Raw genomic sequence first — 23,229 nt, forward strand, 5'->3', positions numbered from 1 at the left:
AAGACAGAAAGTGGAGAGAGAAGGGGGCGCGTCTGAGCGAAAGGCAACAATAGAGAGAGAGAGTGCTTTTAGCATGCCGAGGGAGGTCTAGGATATCATATGCACAGGAAGTAGGGGTGATAAAGATCGATATGAGTTGCATTAGGCCAGGCCAGGCCCAACTCAGCTCCCATTGGTCATGAATCACTATTCAGTCCTTTGAAAACATTTTTTTTCCCTTTTAAGTCTGGTGATTTGAAAGATAATACTGAAACATCACATTTATACGCACAACATTCAGCATTGTTCGCCTGTGAGCACGTTGTAAACCATCATAAAAACAGAAGCTTCTTAGTTTAACAGAATTTATGCTATATGAGAAAATCAAGGTCCCAAAACTGTCAGTATTACAAGTGACTTCAGTGTAACCTCTGTTGGGGTTTGAATGGAGCCTCCATTTGCCTTTGTCACATCCTATTTTTTTGAGAAATTACTAGGTAACTGCTCTTTGTGCTGAGTACCATGTTGAGATTTAGAGACAGTATGTAGCTGTATTTGCTACTCATTAAGATTCCAATTGAATAATCAAGCAGTAGCAGTGTCTAATCAAGGGTTTTACAACTACACATGTGAATTCAGTCTCAAAACCTGCAACTAACAATGAGTTTTACTGATTTGTTGTCATGATCTATCGATTCATTGTTTAATCTAATCTAGAGCCCAAAATGTTGCCTTCAAATTGTTCCTTTTGTCCGACCAATAGTCCAAAATCGAAAAAAAATCATCTTTAATAGCACAAATGGCAGAGAAAATCTGGAAGTCCTTACATTTATGAAGCTGGAACCAGCAAATGTTTGACATTTTTACTCAAAAAATTAACAAACTTTCGACAGATTATCAAAATAGTTGGCATATCATTCGCTCAGTCAAAAAATAGATTAATCTTGTTTTGGAGATATTTACAAGATGAGTCAACGAAGCACAGTGGTAAACACAACTTATCAAAAGAAAATGCCACTTCAAAAATATGTTAAATAGAAATGAATACAAGGTGTTTCTGCTTGTAATAAGTAAACAAATCTGCCAATGGAACAAATGAAAATGGTCTTTATAAGGTGTTTTATAATTTGGTTTGATATTATGTTTAATGATTTAGAGTTATGCATTCAGCAATTTAAAAAGTCACATTGTTTTTGAGTCATTTATTTAGTTTTTCCACAGCTGATCTTTGAGGTGACCTACCACCACATTGGCCACAATTCATGGCCAGACATCCTTTAAAAATGAACATACCCTCAAATTTCATGACGGCACCAATTCTCTTTCCAGCTGTGTTGCAGACAGAGGTCACAGGCGTCCACTCTCGGCTGATTGAAAAGGCTCTCGCTCGCTTAGTTTACCCGTCTTCACCTTTTGACATTGAACTAAGAGAAAAATGCAATGCTCTCTGATCGTTTGAATGGGAGCAGGGGCATAAAGGAGCCAGTGTTGTGTCCTGAATGGTGTAATTACTGTCCATTAGCTGTGATAGCTTGAAATTTGAGAGTGAACAGCCCACTCAGGCTCTGTATGCATTAACATACATACAGTGTGGCTGCTGGTCAACATCGTCGGGCTAAATAGGCCGAAAGCGAGGCTCCTCATGTGGAGACGCACTCTAGCCTTTGTGCACGAACGCAAACACATCGACGTGAGCCCTGCCTTCTCACTCTCACATACTCACAGTTTAACACCCACTAACGCATAAACACACACACACACACACACACACACTCAAGCCTCCGTACGTGCAATGGTCAAAACAAAACACCCACATGCATACAATACATGTGCACATACACATACATTACTCCCCCTCACTTTATATATGCAGACTCCACCTACCCAGAGCTCTGTCAGTCATGAGCTGCTACCCCCACCCTTACACATACACTCATCCTAGTGCTGATATTTCAACCAGCCAAGGCCCCCACCCCCCAATTTCCCCTGCTCCCATTATCTCACCGCTATTGATCCTCATCCCCTCCTCTGCCTGCGCAGCCAGAGAGCCTTTACTGGATAATTTTCAAGGGCATTTATTAACAAGAGATGGGACGAATGGATGGATGGGTGGGTGATTGCTCTGTGGGTGTTTTTGTGAATTTGTGAGAAAGCGAGAAAAAAGACAGAGTTGAGAGAGGGTAAAGAGGACGCAGACAATGCTTTGCCTGTATGAAAACAGATGTGATCAGGAAGCAGGAAGGTCAGTTTGGCATTGCAGAAACACTTAACCCTACTCATCTGCTAATAAATCATTATTATTTTTAATATGTTGAAATACACAGACACACACTGAAGTGATTAACCTTTAAAGCGAGCAATTCTGTGTGTCGTAGGGGCCATTCACTCATTCTTGAAATAAAACGTGCCATTTATCTGTTCAGTTCAGCGGATAGAAAAACAATTATTTCTCTGCCTTCAACTACTATCGTAAACCACATTTTTAGTGCTCACATTTTTCACTCTGAATATTCATTACCGCATTCAACTCCTTGTGCACATCTGTAGACTGTCACGTTGCGACGCACTGACAGCAGCATGGAACATTCACACCAAAAGCAGCCAATGATTATAAATTCAAGCCATAATGGAAAGAGTGGCTTTTATTTTTCAACTGTATCGATGCCATTTCAGCTCATATCTCGCTTTGACTTCTCTTTGTTGTCAAGACCAGCTTTTGGCAGGTAAAATAATAAAATGTCTGATGAACGTCGGAGTTCAGGATACGGGTTAGGTCGGCGGGCAAACAAAAGTTAATTTCCTGTCCTGTCGGCCCCTGGTAGCGGAACTGTAGTCGTTTCTGTCCGGAGCTGGAGACCTGAACAGGATCCAACATCAACGAAAACAGAACCAAAGGGTGGAGCTGCCCCTGCACCCGGCCCCTGGGTCAACCTGTAGGGGTGCCAGGGACGCGCTGCATGTGTGTGTTTGTATGTGTGAAGTAGTGTGGGTTGGGCTAGAAGGCAGGAAGCATCTGTTAACAGAGGGGAGCCAGGAGGTACTGAGCTGCATGTGTGTGTATGTCACCGTGCACATGCATGTGCGGGTGTGTGTGTGTGCATGCACAAGTAGTCGTGTCAGTATTAAAGCCAAGTGTTTAGCCTTCCCTCCTGTATCCGGCAGACCTGGCCGTGGCCCACCTTCCTCAGGGGCCCAGACAGAGACGCCTTGCGGCTTCCTGCAGCGCACACACTCACATATACATGCACATATTCTCACAGAACAAAAGAAATAGTTGACAATGACTATAATGAAGTTGACTTGATTTGAACTCAGCATCAATGTTACATATTAAAACCAGTGGAGTCTGTCATACAGAACCCATAAGGTGAAACAGATGGCACCAATAAAGCTGCAGCAACGCGGATGTCTTTGTGTTAATAACCATCAAATCAACCCCATCAAAATCATGTATAGATCCTTTGTCTTAGCATCGGTTTGTGTTCACGCTGTTCTCCTACAGCAGGAAGATAAAAGAGGAGTTGCAGAATATTGAGTGGGTGGGAGAAAGAAAAGATGGATGCAGGAGAAACGAGATGGATGGGGAGGACAAGGATGAAATGGCACAAAATAAATCTTCCCTTTTAAAAACAAAACACCTGGATGAAAAGATGGGTGAGGGGTGCCACATCAGACAAGTCAGTGACCATCAGAAAGAGACAACATTCGCTTTTTCAGTGGTGAAAACTGCCCAGTGCTGTTGGTCTTAACCGTCCTGAAACATTTAAACTCAAACATAAAAATGTCAGTACAGGAGGAGGGCAGACGGGCAGTGATGGGTTGAACTTTCCTTGCAGATGCAATGAGCGCTGTTTGGCAGCAACTGTCTGCTGCCTGTTGACACACACACACACACACACACATACACACACACACAAACACACACACACACAGACACACACACTCTCTCTCTAGTTACCAACTGGGAGGAATTTACGCTAAAGCCTGGTTGTAATACCTTCAGTCCTCCAGAGAAGAATACTTGACTCTGCAGGGGTGCCGACCCATGTTAATTAGCTTCTTCACTGTGTAAGCCGCCAGGAAACTGAATGAGTGGTAAAAGACTGTGTGGGACGAATGAGCGTGCAGCCAATTTAGAGCCATTACTCACCAAGAAAATCCAGACTGGCGTAGCTTACACTGACGAAGCGAGCGTGGCAGAGACATTATTTCATGTTCCAGGTTGTTATTACATTTACAACTCAAGTCTGTTGCCTGTACAGTTCTTGTAAATTTCCATTTAAAATCAGTCAAATGGTTTCTCTAATATCTATTAAACTCTGGCAAAGAGTCTTGTACTTGTGACGCTGACTTGAGTCAGACTCTAATCACTTATCTGGCTATATATCTGTTTATTTATTAATTTATCCATTTACCAGAAAACATAATCAAAAACATTTCATTTTACACATCAGTATAAATGAGTTGCAGTTACCTAATGAGCTCATGTTCATACACAGCCCCTGGATACAAATACATCACATAAGTACAAAGACATCTTTAAACAATGAGAGCATGTAAATGGAGTGCTAGAGTTTTAACAAAAAGGATTACATCTAGACTATTGATTTTTAGCCCCCATGTTGGTCGCGCTTTATGTTCAAGTCAGCTAATAAGACATATCGAGACCAACTTTGTATCCTATTAGACAAAAATCTAGAATATTTTCTTTATCAAAATTGAAAAAGAAGCAGTTATACCCTACACTAATAAGATGTAACAAACCAGCTTGTTTTTGCATGAGACAGAAACTACAAATATGTTCTTAATTTGATGATTAAAAACAGTTATAACTTAGGAACACTATTACAGCCTAACCTGATACCAACATGACACATCACTGTTGTGAGTTCACTCTTCCAATCTAAACCATCAATCTGCAGCACATGTATCGTGTAGTTTTTAGAAAGATTGTAGTATTTGGATCTCCATAATTTGGTATAAAAGTGTCTAAGTATAGTATTCTTTAGCTCTATTAAGGCATAATATATGGTTTCTAATGAAAGCCTGATCAGTCGCATAGTTTATATCTGATATATGATGTCTCATTCAATACAAAATACAGTTTGTGTCTTATTAGTGTACTCTAAAGTGTGTACCTTTGACAGTGTACACCAGACAAACGAATAATGACTTGTTTAAAACTTGAATGAAAAATGTTGAGGACATGGACTTACTTGAAACTGATTATAAATGTCCTGTCTTTATTCAGGACTTCATAACCCAGAATTGAGACATATTGCCTTTCTCACACCCAATTTCAACATTTCTAATATATAATAGAAATATACACCTTCAGTTGCAGTTCAAAGTAAATATTTGAGTAACATTACAAGTCTGATTCCCGACAGGCATCCATTGCTCTTGGGTTGTATCCCGTGTTTGAGAATCCTGCAATGTGTCCAGGATTTAAGAATGCGTGGATGAGTCATTAAACATGAAAAGAGGGCAAAGAAAGACCAAATGTATGCAGACACATCGTCTGTCTTTTCCCTGTTCCTCTTTCCTTTCTATTTACTGACTTTGTTTATCCGTCCTTCCTTCCCTCCTTCGCTCTCCTTTATCACTCTCAGACAACTGGGGCAGAAGTCACAGGCCTTTGGCAGCATTGGTGACAGTGCCATTCAGCATCCCGTCTGTCACAATACTGGCACGACAAAATGTGGATCCTGCCAACTAATGGCTGTTTATCCACCGCAGGAGCTTGCCAGCCGCTCTCTGTCCGGGCTAAAAACTTGCCAACCAATGATAACCTCGTACCTCACAGACAGGTGCCTGCCAAGTCACAGGATGCTGGGTTTTTTCCCCTAACTGAGATTAAAATGTGTTTCAGAGAGATTTTTTGAGGCAGTGTGTTGCTATGCAGAATCCCCACCTTATGTTGGAAAACAAAGTTTTCGTTTCAAGCTGCCACAGTTTCAGGTTCCAACCATTACTGACAAATGTTCTCTTCCAACTCATCTCTGAGCATATGTCGCTATAAAAAGTATTGCAGACTATTCACATAGTGGCATATTTTAACAATAACTTTATGATTTTTGTCAATATTGTGCAGCTGAAGTTAAGTGTCAGTTGCATCTGCTGTTACTAAAACTGCATCCATTGTCTCCTTTATTTAACTCTCCCTGCCCCGTATATCATTTCAAAGTCTTTATCGCCAGTTTGTGACACAGGCTTCTCAAGCAAGTCTCAAGCACAAATTAAGATAACCCTGATGACATCACTATGACATCATCGGGGTTATCTAAATTTCTGAGTAACTTCTTTCCCCTCGTTATATGCCCAAAACGTATTCACACGCATTCAGTGTACTTCCAACTTGCATTACTTGCATTTCTACCATTTTATAGTCACATGACCTCTCTGGTGATGACTTGTTACAACTACATGGATGGTTTTGTTGAAACACTTGCATGCTGCATGCTTATTAGCTCACTTATGCTGATGAGATTAACTGATAAGGTATTGAATTTGGTATTGAATGACAATACTCAATATTATGGAGGCAATTTGGTTGGTGCCATAAAAGTATCCAAGTGCGATACCAAGCTACACGTACTTATAAAGTGCATCAATGCTTTATCTAGTGTGCAGATTTTTCCATTATTGTGTTGTATTAGTGTCCAGTAACTACTATTTGTCGTGTTTGGCTGTGCATGCTTTTGTGTACTTTAATCATCGGGCTTATTCCCAGTGACTTCCTTCAGAGGCACAGACGCCATTATTCAACTGAGTTGTACTCCCTGATGACTAAATGGAACATCATGCTTCCGTGCTTCCTGAGCAGAACTCCTCTCAACGCATGATCAAGTGTTTATTCTTGTGGGAGAAGGAGTTTATTCTCATAGCTCTGGTTTAATCTTCATCTGCAGTCCTGAAGAATACACAAGTAAACAATGTTAAAACAGCAGCAACACATGTCTTATTTTTGGTCGAGATGTTCTCTGCGAGTAATAGGCACTTTTTTAGAAAGTCAGCTTGGCAAAAGAGATGGAGGAAGCCTCGCTGAGAGAGACAGTCCATGTGCCTGCATGTGCATACACACGAACAAGGATTCGGTCTTCTCTGCTTGACAGTGTTTGAGTACTCATCTCTTCATGTAGTCCCCTGCTAACTCCACCCAGTCTCTTGCTCTCCCTCCTCTCTCCTTCTCTCTCTCTGTGGCAGGTCTGCCTTTGCAGTTGTCACCTCCAATTCCAACTTCTATTCATTACATCTCCCCTTACCCCAGCTGACACACACACACACACACACACACACACACACACACACACACACACACACACACACACACACACACACACACACACACACATTGTCTCTTCCTTGCACTGCCATGGTAGCTGAGATATGGTAGTCTGGACTGAGGTAGAATTGGATTCTTAAGAGAATATTTGAGACATTTTATCTTCATCTGTTCACTTCATCCTCATTCGACCCTTTGCTTTCAGTCCTATCTCAGTTATATGCTCTTCACCCACTATGCTACCTTTGCTCTCTCTAACACCCTCACACAATCAAGCCTCAGTCCTGTGGCGCTCTTTGCCTCTCTCGCTGTCTCCTCATGCACTCTTTCATTTCGACTTTCTCTCTCTCAGTCACATTCTCACTCTATTTTCTCCCCATCTCCATCTGTCTCCCTGCACTGTATCTTACTCCGAGCATCCGTGGACTTGCTGGTAATAGAGTGGAGCATCGCTGTGTGCTGAGTCTTTTCAATAGGCTCAGTGTATGTTTTACTGAATGGAGCCTGTAGTGTATTCAATCTGTATGCGGGTTGGAATGACTTCATGTTGGGTATTTCTTTTTGTATATGTTGTTGTCGGCCTTCCTCTTTGCATAAATGTGTGTGTACTTTATGTGCATGTGTTTTCCACTCTGGATTGCTCATGAGTGTGTGCGTATGTTTCTCGACATCGTCCCCGTCTCACAACTTCAGACCGAGCCAACAGTGGCCTTGATTGATCAAAGCTTTCTTCGGCGCTACAGGGCTAAATCTGGAGCTTCAAAATGTGTGTGTGTGTGTGTGTGTGTACTGTACCACACAGCAGAGGCAATGTTCTCACCTTGCTACTCTGATGAGGCACCTTGCAGTCTTTTTACTCCTAGCTGCTGCCTTTGATGCATAAATGGGGATCCAGTTCGGGGGGAGAAAAAAAAGGCAAGAATTGAGGATTTCTCCCAAGAAGTAGACAGAAAGTGGTGAAGACCAAACGAGAAGGTGACAGCAAGTAGGGCCGCAGTAGTGACAGGGGAACTGGAGAGTGGAGGCTGTAATGAGGGAGTGAATCATTGAACACAGAGTGTGTGAGAGAGGGACACACACACACAGGAGAGTTGATAACTAAGACAATCAAAGCGAAGAGGTGAGACCGGCCGGAAGGAGACAGAGCGACTCAGAGAGCGGAGACATGAAAAACCCAGCGGAAATCAGATGCAGATATCACATCAAAGGACGGATTGCTCATTTGTGCGGCGAGACTGTTGCTGCATTGTGTCTCTGTGCAGAGGTGAACTGCTGCTGTCTGTGGTGTAACAACCTGCTCGGAGATGCCTCAACACATGGTGACAGCTGTTACAAGTGGAGACATATGTTAACAGCTACGGTTTAACGTGTGATTGTATTCTAAATATATAGTGGGAAGGCTTTTTATAGAGTGTACCTTCTATTGAACACCTTTTTATTCATGAAGCTTGTATTTATGAAGTTGTTGCTAGAAAGTGGAGCTTACTGACTTACTTGTTGTAGCACATTTGTGAGTCACTTTGCCTTCATGTGAAATACACTGACAAAAAACACAAAGACGCTTCCTGTTTTGTAATCGAAGGAAATGCAAAGTTTACCAGTGCACTTAAAACAGAATATACCAATACCTAATTGAATGTATTCCCATTTTTTACATTGTGCCCTGTTCCAAGCAGCTGTCAGAAGCAAGACAAAGCTTTCCAAAGTCGCTAAACTTGAAACTGCTGTCTTTGCTGATGAAGATATTTCATGGCACTTTTTGAAGCCAGCCTGCGACCTCGGCACACAACAATTCAGAACTTCTCTTTCTGATTCAGTCCTAAACATTGAGTACCTGGTTCTCTTTTCTTTTTTCTTTTTTTTTTATTATAGTTCCTCCTGTGTTTTTATGTAAATGTCATATTGTGGTTTGTCCCATCTTTCGTTTTGAATGTACCCATTCTGCACCTGCAAGCAAGGACAGATTTCTGCACAAAAAGTCAACAATCAAGTTTTTTCTATTTTCTATGACTTAACAGCTTGATATCTAAAAATATATTGTAAGTGGATAAATGTGTTTACAGTAAAAAAAAAAAAGGTAGAAGTACAGAAAGGAACACAAATATTAACATATCATAGTTCTTTTACTACCAAGTGGTAGTTGTGTTGCTTGGCTCATTCACCTCAACTCATGTCAACGTAGTTTGTCACTGCTGACATCTACAGGCCGACCATGCTAATGTCATATACTCGACTGGTGACCTCATCACATCCCCTGTATTTACTCAGCTGGGTTCTGAGTAGTGTATAGCCACTACATCCAGTGAAGCGACTTGTAAAACAGGACTTAATTGCATCAAAGCTTGTGTTCATTTTTTAGTCAGAAAAAATGAGTTGGTGACTTATTTGTTCTTCTTTTTGGGGAAGATTAATGTTATTCTAATGAACGTTGGCCAACTTGTGCTCGTGTTTGTTTTTTTTTTTTTATCTAATTGGATTTATGAACAGAGGGACGGGTAAAATAGTATTCGTAGGCTAAAACAAAGATTTCTCATTGTTTGCCAGCAAAATGAGCAAGCTTTAACGTGAACCTCTCCGAAGACTTCAGCATCTGTTTGAACTGAATAACTTTCTCTCTGCTATTGTCATTTTTGTTTTCCCTCTGCAAACACAACAATGTTGTCTTTAAATATTCATTAAGCTTTGTTTCTGTCATTGTTTATTGAACCGGTTTTAATTATCATCCTCGTCAGGATTCATCAGCCTCATCACATTTTCTTTAATTACTTAGCTAAGCCATTTGTCCCCTGTATTATTCATCTTAATGTATTGTTCTCACTCTTGCTGCCGTTCCTCTCTGTCTCATTATGTGTGTTGATTTATATGTCTTCGTCATGCTCCATCTCTTTTGATAAATCCTCTGTCCTTGTCCCAAGTCTCAGGTGTGTCCTGCCCTGTAGTCATTAAATGATGTCTCTGCACCCTAGTATAGCGCACACTAAAACAGCATTGGGTCGTTTTCTAATAATTGATGCAAAACGGAATAGAACTAGCAGCAATGTTTTAAAAACTGATCAGATTTGGCTTTTATGACACCCTCCTTTGTCCTTTGTCAGTTTTTAATGGTGTGGTGCCTTCTGGGACCCTTAACCAGCCTATTCCAGACTTTTATGCCAGACAGACCAGGACCCATCCATTAATGTCTCCACGTTTCCAAAAACATCTCTCTAAGCATGACCTACAATGTAGCAAGGATTATCCAAACACTAAATTGCCTTTGGGAAACCCGGTCTCTTGTCTGTGTAGCCAAATGGCCAGTCTGGGCTTTATAGCCCATTTTATCACTGAGGAAATAGGAGAATCAGAGTACTCAGGCCCACAGCTAGTTAATCTCATAGTTAAAATTGGATGCAATAAGTGAAACTGAGTTTGGTTTTATGGAAGGAAGAAAAAGAAAGCATTAACCTAATATGTTTTAGGTTTGTTTGAAGTCCACAGAAAAAGAAATGTGATCATAAAGTCAGCTTTAAAAATGCAGGGTGGCCATTTGTATGTTGGTTTAGTGTGCTTTTGTCGATGTTTGATAGATGGGTTGGGGGAAGGAGGCTATGAATGAGAAGTCATATTAAGTATGTCTGTTCTAAAGGTGCCCTGGTGGCTCATCAGGTAGAAGTGTCATAAGATCTACAAAAATGCCAGAGATAACTCTTTAATATGCAGTCGGAAAGCTGGCAAATGTTGGGTTTGACCACTGGTATCTTAACATTAATCAGCTGACAACCAAATAAGATTGAACAGAAAAATACAGCATATGTCTAGAAGTACACACAGGGATGCAGAAGATGTATTCAACTTTAAAGCACAGAGATTTTTCTAGAAGCTACAAAATTACTGAGAGCTGGTCATCAGGGGTTGATAGCAGTTGTGATACGTCACTGCAGCCCGCTTGGAGGCAGGGCGGGCGCGCGTTGGCACCATTCAAGAGAAGATCTGTCTCGGGTGGCAGCTCAGCTCAAATGGGTGCAATGAAACTGGTGATGGAGAAGCAAATCGGCTTGGAGTGGCTAGACTCAGCCAGGCCAAAAGTTCAAGTAGAAAAGCCCTCAGAAGTCTTTATATGGCTCAGGGGGGCGGGTTTATTTTCTTCAATTGATGCTCAATTGGCTGCCCATTGCTGCTGAACACCAGACCAGATCAGATGTCATATTTTAGTGACATACTAATGGAGGATGAATACCACTACATTAATGATATTTGCACAGACATGTAACATGAAATTGAGACCTACCAGAGTTACTGTAATGAGAGACAAATACAAAATGATGATGGATTTTATTGTTACTGATAAATACATCATTGGTGACAGTGTTATGAACATACATATTAGAAAATGTATTAGTCACAGCATATTGCCCAGCCCTGCCAGATGTGTTCTTTGTTCGCGCCATTAGCCAATTATTCATTTATAAGCCACCGAACTAGGGAACAACTTGATGTTCCAGCAGCTTCAGACTGGTTCCTTACAGGGATTTTTCAACCTTTGTGGCAGCTCCATGTTTCTTGTTTTGAGTGCTTCCTCTCCCTTTTCTGTGAGTAATGATGAGGTGTGTTCCTCTGGAGTCAATCAGAGTCTGTAAGTGACTGATGATGTGAAAGCTTGGTCTGTTTGCTTTCGACATAACATTTAAAGCCAGCTTGATCCTCCTATGATTGCGCCCGCTCGTTGACATGATAGAATTGTACAGCTGAAGGAAGCTTGCACATTTATATTTAATCTCCTAACTCTCATCCTTAATGCATGAGGAGAATGGAAGACCCCCTAACACCCCCCACCCCCAACTCATTCCCGCTGGGAAAGGGAAAGAGGAGGATTAGGGCAGGATTAAGTCTTGGGTGTGAATAGGAGCCACGAGACCACCACAATTATTCACTTCCCCCATCACTCTCTCAACCTGACTCCCCCTCCCAGCCTTCACTCACACACACACACACACACACACACACACACGGACATGAACTTCATCTGCCTGTCCTTGCCCCATTTCGTGACCTGGCACCTTAAAAAAACACACACTTGTGTAGAAATTTCCTCTTATACTGTATCTAACCTTAATCTCATGGCTGTATCTTAAGTCCTAGTTCTTAGTGAGGAAAGAAACCCAACAAATTGAGCATGAGCTATCCCTTTGTGTTTTTAATGACCTTACCTGTTTCCTTTTCACAGCTCTTCCCTATAGCAGCTCTTAAATTACCGAATGTTGCTACAGTATCAGCAGCATCTGCTACAACAAAATCCAGCATCGGTCAGGCCATAATGTTGGGTCAGTTTGATTGCTTGATTGCACGTCTGTATTTAAACTGAGCTCCTGATCCCGATGCAGACATTAACAATCACTGCTGAGTTGCCTAACCTTAACCCCGACCTTCCTGTTACACAACTTTGAAATTTTCATTGTAACCCACAACAACTACAACCTCTCGAACCCCTAAAGCACTTCTCGTTGAAACTGAAATTACAAACTCGCAGCCGATGGAAATGTTTCTGTTTGATTTCTAAACTTTCCCCTACTGATCTCAGACCTCTATGAGCCTCACAAGGTGAAAGTCTTGCTGTAACTTTTCCGTGAGACCTGATCGCCTCAGCAGTATGGCATATGAACAATAACTTCTGTCTCTGTGTGTACTCTGGTGAATTGATTAAATGGATGCAGGGCGGGTGCTTCATCATCGCCATCTTAAAACTGCTCCATCACACAGAAATCAATAAATACTTACCTGTAATAAAATTAGCAATCACTCTCTGCCCCCCCACTAGATTTTCCCATCTCTTCTTATTCACACAGAAATACAGCTAACTGCTGGTGAAGATTGTTGGTTGGCAGCAAACATCAGGGATGAGAAAAGAAAATTCTAGTTGTATTTGTGTGATTTAGTCAATAACACCAGCAGTCGAGGATTAGGTGTTAGCTGCAGTTCAATATTTGAAACTAACAATGCATTACACCAATGTACCTAATGGGGGAATGGATTTCACTTAGAGACTCCTTCAATCACACTAAAACTAATGTGTGAATGGTACAGTAGCACACTGTGAAATTAGTACTGTTGAAGTGTTGCTTATAACGCCATTATCATTGAAATATCTGGCTCCTAGAGAGAAACATGGATGGACCTGGGATATATAAATAATGAAGTGGTATAGTACATTGATTTAGGTGTGTGTGATGAAGGAAGAAGGTAGCAGATGCATTAATGTTTAAAGTTTATAGATGCTGAACTTCAGTTTAGTTTTGGGTCGGGGGTTCGAGTCCATCAATATTTGACGACGTGGGGATGAGACTCAACAATCAACCATCTTTTTTTTTCAGGAGTTGCATTGTATTGCTTTATTAAGCCACACATTAATTACAAGCCATCGAACTTCTGAAACTCCGCCCCCTATACTGTTTTTCTCTGTGGGTTTCAGGACATGGGGGAGGGTTAAGTGCTGATGGGGTCGCTGATGAGAGTACTGAAGGGGCAGAACCCCCAGACTCTTTAATATTACATGTTGGCATCGTGGCTCCTTTTTGCCTCAGCTACAGTAGCTTCCAAGCTTCAGTTTGGCTCAGTGTGGTTTTGCATGTACGACTGTTGGTGTGGGTATGAGCGTTTAAGCGAGTGTTTATGTGTGTGTTTGGACAGCCAGCGCTGTCTGATGTGGCGATGGAGGAGGTGTGCTGTAGGTTTGTCCGTTGTCGCAGGAGGACTTCTTCTCTAACCCTCACACTGCCCCGGTCTAAGCTGGTAAGACCTGAGAATCGGAGGTTTGGTTTTCTTCTAGAGCAGAGGAGGCACCAGATGGATTTGTCCACTTGACCTTTCCGGTCTTGTGTTTTATAGATCAAGGCATGAAACCTGGGCTTGAACTTTGATTGACCTGCTTGTACACGCTAGGTAAAGGTGCCTTGACTGTTTTAAATAATGGAGGGCATGCACATGAGCTTAGCAGGGCTTTTGAATCTTTAAGCATTGCGTATGAGTCTACCAGGAAGCAGTGCGTTTATTCCTTTGTGTGTATTTATTGTAAACTCTATAATGGTAAAACAGTGGCTTTCTTAACAAATTGGTCAGTGAATTGGTGGTGTCAATGAAGAAGAGACAGAAAGGGTAGGATGTTTTTTTTCAGCCAGGGTTGAAAATGTTGATACAGTGATTCAGACTTCATGTGAACTAGGATGCACAGATACAGTCACTTCTCAGAAGACTCCCTCTCCATGGTGCTGAAACATTCAAACCCACTTTCCTTCTGTTTATATAATTTGTCATTACCAAGATGAACCAGCAAAATTTAGCTTACTATTGACTGAATGTTGGACATAATCTTTCTTTCTTAACTAGCTTTATTTAAACTGGATTTTAGAAATAACTAACATTCAGTTTATAGGTTAAACATTGATCCGGTGGCCTGTTTGTCTTTTTCTCTGTTTTTCTGACAGTTTTTTTTTGTCACTGACAGTTGACAAGTTGTCCTCTTGCACAGTTCAAACCACAGTGTTTGTGGAAGGATGTGAAAACATTCACATGTCTTTCAGAAGTCTGTCGGCTGCTTGAGTGACAACTTTATCTCACTCTGAATCTGAGTGGTTGATTTGAAAATGAGCTCCGAGCAATTTTTGTATTACGCTGTCTTCACAAAAGATGATAGTTTCAAAATAGAAACGCATTCAATTTGTTTGATACCGGTGCTCCAACTTTTCCTCATGCAAATTATCTTGAGCTGCGCAGAGCAGATTTGCCAAAGGAATTCATTCTGTTTGTGGCCCAACTTGTCTGCTTGCTGAAAAGAAAGTGTTTGAATGTCGTTCTAAATGAGTGTTCTTGTGTTCATGTGAATGGTTGTCTATTCAGTGTGTACACATAACTTATAATTTGTAGGCCATCTGCAGAAAAGAAAGCAAGCCATGCCCTCCCCATAAGATGGCCAGACTCGACCGTTTTCTAGTTTAAGGACGCTCCTAAGATAAAACCAGCCTACCAGCTCAGAAATCATCTCGACCTCCGGCCTTGGATCATAATTTACAGCTGTCTGAAGTGTCTTCGGCTCCAACCTCTTCATGTTAATTATCTTGGAGTGCAACATGTGAAGCACTGCCAAACCATATTGGCTTTCAGGCAAATGAAACAGCCTTGTATGTTTGTGTGTCTGTGTGTGTGTGTGTCTGCCTGTTGAACATCCTCATCACCTTCTCTTGTTTATTTTTCTCCTTCTGTCTCTCTCCACCACTTCCTGTCTGTCTAAACAGCTTCCTGCCGACCTCAATAAGATGCACCTAACGGACCACGCCCACCAGCAGGTGATGCACATGCCTCCGAGCCAGTCAGGATGCAGCATCGCCAGCGACTCAGGAAGCAGCAGCTTGTCAGATATTTACCAGGTGGGTACCTCAACGCTACTCTAAGGTTTTAGTTTCCTCTTTGGTTTTTTCATCATTTTTTTTCATCAAGTCTTGTCTTAAATTCTGGTTTTGGAATATCCTCTTTCTTTTCACAGTCATGAAGAGATGTGTTAGTTAGCGTTGATGGATAAACACTGTCACTATTATTACATTACATACAAAAAATAACGAAATCTGTCTAATCCAGTGACAAACCCATCTCCATCTCTTCCACCGCCACACAGCGTCAACATCTGCTCTGTGGCAAGTGTTTTACTGATGGTGGGTTCTTCCCAGCTTGATTTGCTCCAATTCTGTCTTCCTCCCTCCTTGCAATCCTCGGTAACTTCTAATTATTGCGCATCAGTTGTGCGTCCCGTTGATCCCTCCCCGACTTCCTGCTGCGGACGAAAGGTCACACGCAGGAAATGAACCTAACCTTTCGAACTTGCCTATACCACTGCCACAGGTATAGAAACTGTAATGTCATCAGTGTAGCTGGGTTCATGATACTATCTGATATTATGGGTAGCATGCAGTGAATGGTAGTAAAAGGAAGACAGTGTGACGTCCAGTGTACCTCGTTTACGCAGATGATATCAGACATGATGTTCAGTTTAGATTTCCCAAAACAGGAATGTCAGGAATGGTTCAACATGAAAATTAATCGGGAGTTTATTAACTTAAGGGAAACGTCCCATTCCCATCCTCCCAGTCCTCTCATATTCTTTCATTCATATAAAACATGCATATCACCTCAAACAACTTTCATTTAACTGAGCTGAACACATCCTTTGAAATTGCTAACAGTGTCATTCAAGTGTGATTACATTCATTTTATGCGACCGCTGTGCTCCTCACTAAAGGCTTCTTTGAATGTCAGCAAACTCTTATCATACCGTTTCATTCATTGCAATTACCAAGTTTAATGCACAATGTGTAAAAGTGTGATTCATTCAAAGGTATCATTGCCTGACCCGAAGGTCTTTATGTTTTGCCCTCATCTTGTATCAGTCTCACCTTTATGTGACATTTCCGAGCAGCTCAATGTGCCTTAGGAGTTAAATGCTTCTCTTGAGTGTAGGGTGTTTTGAATGGCCATGAATCAATAATCCATAATAGGGTACATGACAGGGCTGTCACTTCATCATTTTAATCCCTCAGATTTCCTAATCTCACCTCTTTACAATGAAAGTCCTGCTAAATCCAAGATCCTCTCAGTATTGCCATTCAGTCTTGACTCTTCCCCACAGGTTGTTGTTCCTCTTCGCCACATTCTTCATGCATGTTTGTGTTGTAAGAAGTGGTCCTGTTTGACACCAGCTTGTTAGCATTGTTAGCATTCATCAGTGGAACTTTTGAGGCCCATTAGCTGTGAACTAATGAGCTAGGTACAAGCTAATGAGCTGGGATGATCAATGGGCACTGATGGCTGCAAAACTAATGAGCAGCCTTTAGTGAGGAATGTTAACAATGCTAATGCCCAAATTTCTTAATTGCCAGTATTTAGATTTTATTTGTATTCTATTTTATCATGTTGAGGGTGAGAAATATCAGCTATAAGCCATGTGCAGGCCAAACTAATTAATTACTAATTAATCAATCTGCATTAAAAATCTATTCAAGCTGTCTGATTATGCTGCTCATTTAACATGGATTCCTGTAAAAACAACTTTCAGTCAAGAAACAAACAAATAATGAGGACAAAGTCATATGGAAAAGACCAAAACACACAACTAAAGGCTCACTTTGCTCCTGTTACATATTAAGATGCGCATTTTTAAGATAACTGGCACTGCTCACATAATTTCACACGTCCCTCACATTGAAATGGATGTTAAGCAATACAACCACTAGAGGGCGCTGCTCGGTGTCCAATAGTTCTCACATGGACATCCACTTTTCCCTCTCCACCACCCAACTCAGATTTATTTCCCTTCCCAGTTGGTTTAAACTTCTCACCAACTAGCATAACCTTCCAGTCAGTTCAGCCATTTTTAAAATGTCTTCCTCTTGTCCTGTGCTTGTGTTTTGATTGGGCTATTGGCTTCACTGCTGCACTGCCCCTCAGGACTACATGAGGTACTGCTCCGTCGGTCCGTTAGCTTTCCGAAAACATGCCAAAATCTGAATGAAATGACTGCAGGGTACAGACAGCAGTCTACGTCTGGATCTGGATGTGTATCTGCTATTGAGCATAAATGAGCTTTAAGACATTGGGGAATACGTACCTGCTGCAAATTACCATCAAGGCTGCATTAGACACTTCAAAAGTAATTAGCGCACTAGTGTTAGAATCCATTAGTCATTTTCAGCTGAATTTGCTCTCAAAAGAAAACAGACTAAAAAGACATAATTCAGATACTGGAACCCCAACCTGTCCTCCCTCCTCAGCCTGTTTGTGAAGTGTTTGCAGATTGATGCAAGTCAGGTGAACCTGGGTCAGACTTAAAACACCTGAGACCTGATCTCTTTATCCTGAGATTAGATATTAATCGCACGGATCTGATCCCATCAGCTTGTCGCTGACCCAGCTCTGTGTTTGTTTACAGCTGTCTTAAAGCGCTGACCCTTCAGTCAGCTGTGCTCCTCAGCTGTCAACACAACAGAGGGTTTTTGTTTTGGGGTATCTCCCAGTCCTTTTTTTTTTTTGTCTCTCTCTCTTTTACTTAAATCTGCCTCTGCAACTGTTTCACCCTTTGTCTGCCTCCTCCTGTTCTGTCATTTCCCTCCCTTTTGCCCTTTCCCTTCTCTCTTCTGTTAGTTACTCTTTATTATTCTTTACTATTTCTTTCATCACCCTTCCATCTCCTCTTTCTTCTGGATCCTGAACTTCTGGTGCTGCCCTCGCTCATGTTTGTCTCCTTCCTGCCTATGTTTTTCTGACACAACACTGTTAAAATGTCGGGGATTGGGTCGTGGGCAGATCTGATGTGCCTCGACTCTTGGAAATGTCCTCCTGGCTCAAACTCGTTCTGAGAACGGGGGACTTGGACTGAAAGGGCACATCCTGCATTCTGAATGAACTGAGCCTCTCAAAAGCACTGAAAGATATGTCACTCGCAGAGGTTGAGAAGAAAAGAGAGGTGTTATTGTGTTAGGGTTGCTCTGCTGTTTTTGTTACTTACCTAGATGCCTCTATTTTACACCAAAGCTTAAATTAAGGGCTCCTTTTCTGCAAGACTTGAGCCTTTGCCAGAGTTTTCTAACCTGTTGGTAACTATTAAAAGCACCACTGCCCACTTGGATGACTTTAATTGCTGTAGGCCCGACAAATACCAGAAACAAATATCCTGCAAGAATTGATAAATGAGAATTTTTGCAAAATTAGAAATTTACTCTGGTTTTGATTGAGTGTTTTGTGTGCCGATTGGTAAATATGGAGTGTCTGACTCAGTTATTGTCAGTGTCAAAGACAAAAATCAGGATGCACATTTCATTTTCGGGGAAGTATTTTATGCTGCTTCTCTAATTGTGTCTGTTATGCTAAATTCAAATGCAGAGCTGAGCAGCTGGTGTGTTTTCTAAAAGTCCTCTGAATAGCTTGTCCAATCCAAATGTATGCAAACAAGCGAGGACCTGTGCTTGAACTCTGTTACAACAGTTAGCTTAATCTTTTTGCCTCAGAGAAACCTATAAAACTCTTTGGCCAGGCACCAAATCTCTGCGGAACCCAAGATCTTGATCGCACTGTTGGTTAGGGAGTCCATCTTATTGTGAGGCAGGGCAGGAAATTAACCTGTTCCCAGCAGCTACAGCAGCTAATACCACAATCAAAGCTACTACATTCTGGGGCTATCACAATGTAAGTATACTGGTGCCTACAAGATGGATGTCTGGATTTCAAGGACTTCCTGCCCTGTATTCCATGATGACCCCATAAAGGAATGATATGGACTTTGTTACATGTAATAAAACAAAATGAACTGTGATAAAGTAAATGGAAAGTAGCAGCCAAGCCATTTGTGCTCCAACTAATGAATGTGGAGATCATCTAAACTAATGAAATGGCCTTTCTCAAATTGAACAGTGCCGGTTCATCTTTAGTGGACGTGTTTACCACGTTATCGTTAAGCTTTTTGTGAGTTGTTTATTTAGTGTCTGCTTTTCCAATGTTTGTCATTGTCCAAAATGAAACTTAGCATATTTAGTGGTGCACTGACATAATTATCAGTCGGAAAAACAGTACAGTGGTAGTCTTCAAAACAAAGTCACCTCTTTGAAATTGGCAGACACAACACCAACATTTTGATACACAAGTTCTGTAAACTAGGCCAAAAAATGTAATTTTTTCGTTAACAGTCTTACCAGTCCTTGAGATCCACATCAGCAGCAGTGTTTCAAAAAATTAATCAAAAGCGGTAAAATCTGGTTCAGTTTTCCTCGAAAGTTTTTGGTCCTACCTGTGAGATGCTAGCAGATGGCCTGCCGTGCTGCCACCACCACTGGAGATCTCCTCTTTTCACCTCTCGGTTGACGGTTCAATTCCCAACTGACCTGAAAGCCCCCGTGCCCCTTCAGAACTGCACTCTGCCAACCATCTGTCTGCCCTGCACAGGGGAAATATGGTGGAATATGAATTATTGCTACTGGATTTAAATATTTGGCTGTTAGTTTGGGACTCTGTGTCAGGGTTTGCGCTCAGGGTCACAGGCACAGCTGCTCATTCCAAGGTTATTCTTCATGTGTTGTGTGGATGATACATCACTGAAAATAAAATGAAAATGGAATAGAAATGAAAAGTCAGCAGAGATAATTGGTAACTTGTAGATTTTTACACATTTTGGTTTTTTACTCAGTTTATTTTCTCCGTAGCTTACTGTCGGATTTTATATCTGACATGCTTGTTGGCTGTTTATTACATCACTCAGAATTGCAAATTTAACTAATGTGACTAATTTCCCCAGAACACCTAAGCCTTATGTTGTTCTATCCCTGCTATGTGCCAACATCTTGTAATGGTCCTGAATACCCTTAAACCTCATTTGAGCATACTGTCAAATCTCTTTTATGCCGCCTGAAATTGAACACCACCCTCTTAAACTGGTGTACTATTTCAAGGCCTGCGACGCATTTTGCCATAGTACACATCACTGCTCCAGGATTATTTCTAGGTCTCATTATTACTGGAATAAAATGATGACACAGTCATTTTAGAATCAAGCAGGTTTAATTCGAAGGCAAATGAAACTCCGTCTAGAATTATTACATGTCCTGAAAATCCATAACATTTGAAGTTACTTTTGAAGACTTCTCGCCAGACTCCTTCCTTCCTTCTTTCTGCTGCTAGTAACCTCTGTCCTGCCTTCTCCACTGTCTTTGCTCCAGGCCACGGAGAGCGAGTTGGGAGATGTGGACCTGTCCGGACTTCCAGAGGCCGCGGTGGACAGCGAGGAGGAGGAGGAGGAAGACGAGGACCTGGAGAGAGCCTCAGACACTCTGCTGGGCCGAGACCTGGTCCGAGAGTGTCTGGAAAAAGACCCAGCCGACCGCAATGATGACGACATTGGTCAGTAAATCTCAGCTGGTCTTAAACAATCGTCTTTCTATCTAAAATGTCTTAGTGTTAACTTTAAATTTTAGATTTAGATTTATAACATTTCTTAAGGTTATTATATCTTGCTTCTCACTAAACGACCAGTGAATAGAGCAATTCATTTCAATAAAGTACACTTAAACAAAATGAAGCACCGACACAATCTGTGCTGTTACCTCATTCTTAACTGACAGTTGCTGTTTTTAGACATAATGTACACAAACAGCCTTCAGAGACTCCATCTATCATTCAGTAAGCACAGGGGAGATATACAAATGCTCCTCTCACAAAGAGACCCCTCACAGTGGTCTCTAAACACCGGGACCCTTCCGATGTGTATTTTTAAGTCGGCAATCAGAGAGATGACCTCATTAGCGGCACCCGGTGGGAGAAGGTGACCACATCAGAGAGCTGAGGGGAGTTGTAAAAGGCCCGGCCCGCTGAGTGCCTGCTGGGAGGCCGGCCTTCTCATCACCTTCGCTGGTTACTCAGCTTATTAGTAGAAGAAGGGACACTGCTGAGAAGATGGTGCCATGTTTGTTTGGTACAGGCCCTAAAAATGTCACATCATCCTGATTTCAATTGTTTTTTCAGGGAAAATAAAAATCACAACGTTAAAATGATCATTCCCACTAATGGTGAATCATATTTTACATGCAATTGAGGGTTTGTGTAAACAACTAACCCAGTTTTAGGGGTCACAAGTGAAGAATGCTGGGAATCAGTGCTTTAGCTGATCTTGGTACCAGCATTAAAACCTTGCAATTGTTAGAGATTTCAACATTGCCTGATTAATAACACTGCACTGGCTTATTATCTGGTGATTTTGCCAGTGTACTGTATTCACACAGAGCCTGTAGTGTGATGAGAAGTGTTTATTATTAGATATATAACCTTGTCGAGTGTAGCTTTATTATGCGTTAGTAACTTCAAGTTACTTTATTAGTACCCAGAGGTAGGTTTTTGTATATCCTAAATACGTTTCCCCCTCTGACAAATGTCCAGCCTTCTGGAACTTCAAACACCAAGAATTGCCTAAAATACTGGGATGCTTTAACCCAGGTTTTTCAAAGACCAAAGGAAAGAAGAAGCAGAGATGGAGTAGGCGAGAGGAAATGAATGAGGCGATAACAGCGGGGGGAATAAAACGGAGCTACTGAGCCAGGCTGCATACTGTGCAGGTTGAAGCTGGGTCACTGTGTTCTCAGCCACAGTGCAGAGGAAGTAGACAGATGATCCGTAGGGAAGGAACACGGTGTGAAAGTTTCTCATTAGGCATAAAAATCTTAGGCGTAGATGGTATGTACTGTAGCAGTATGGCTATTAGCCTGGGGTTACTTAATGAAAACATTTTAAGATATACTGTGATCTCTATGTGCGTTTTGTAATTATGATGTTTGATGTCTGAAGAGGGTTCACTCACAGTAGGGACCATTAAAAGTCCAGAATTTGTTTTAAGAATGCTGCCGTTTGTTTGGAAAAAAATCAGTGAGTGTTGAAGCATTGCCTAGCTTTTACAAGTGACATAGATACATACTCTTCTATACGCTATATGTATTTTTAAAATCTTTCTATTTAATTGCTTTCTTTCCCTTTTTGTGCCAAACAGAGCAACTACTGGAGTTCATGCACCAGCTGCCCGCCTTCGCCAACATGACCATGTCGGTGCGCAGAGACTTGTGCAGCGTCATGATGTTCGAGGTGGTGGAGCAGGCTGGAACAGTCATACTGCACAACAAGCAGGAGGTAAGACTCATACATACATACACAGAAACTGGTTCCAGAGGCGCATTGTCATTACTGTGCAGGTACTTTCCCCAGGACCTAGGAAGTCGGTGCATTTCCATCACACGCGCTAGGGTGAAAATTAAGTTATGGGCACATTATTTCATCCCCCAAGAGGTCCCTGTGAGGGGGGGTGTGGGGCTTTCAGCATTTCAGCTGCCATTTTTTTAAAATCGTCAGCCGCAAACCAAAGATGGCCTGTGTCCATGTGACGTTCCTTTCTAGCAGAAATGTGTCAGAGTGCTTGA

The 23,229-nt window shown here is 41.6% G+C and overlaps 1 protein-coding gene across 6 annotated transcripts in view; it reads left to right on the top strand.

Moving 5' to 3' along the window:
• The window catches only part of LOC119031093 (rap guanine nucleotide exchange factor 6-like), a 153,783-nt gene that overhangs the window by 82,663 nt on the left and 47,891 nt on the right, over positions 1–23,229 (top strand). For 4 of the 6 annotated variants that reach the window (XM_037119279.1, XM_037119273.1, XM_037119274.1 and 1 more), the window contains 4 exons: positions 13,928–14,029; positions 15,529–15,660; positions 20,989–21,169; positions 22,806–22,942. In XM_037119279.1, coding sequence (XP_036975174.1) covers positions 13,928–14,029; positions 15,529–15,660; positions 20,989–21,169; positions 22,806–22,942 — 552 coding nt within the window. The remainder of the gene's footprint in view (positions 1–13,927; positions 14,030–15,528; positions 15,661–20,988; positions 21,170–22,805; positions 22,943–23,229) is intronic. The other 2 variants (XM_037119275.1, XM_037119277.1) reach the window with 1 other exon arrangement.

The sequence above is a fragment of the Acanthopagrus latus genome, chromosome 13, assembly GCF_904848185.1.
Source record: "Acanthopagrus latus isolate v.2019 chromosome 13, fAcaLat1.1, whole genome shotgun sequence".
Lineage (NCBI taxonomy): Eukaryota > Metazoa > Chordata > Actinopteri > Spariformes > Sparidae > Acanthopagrus > Acanthopagrus latus.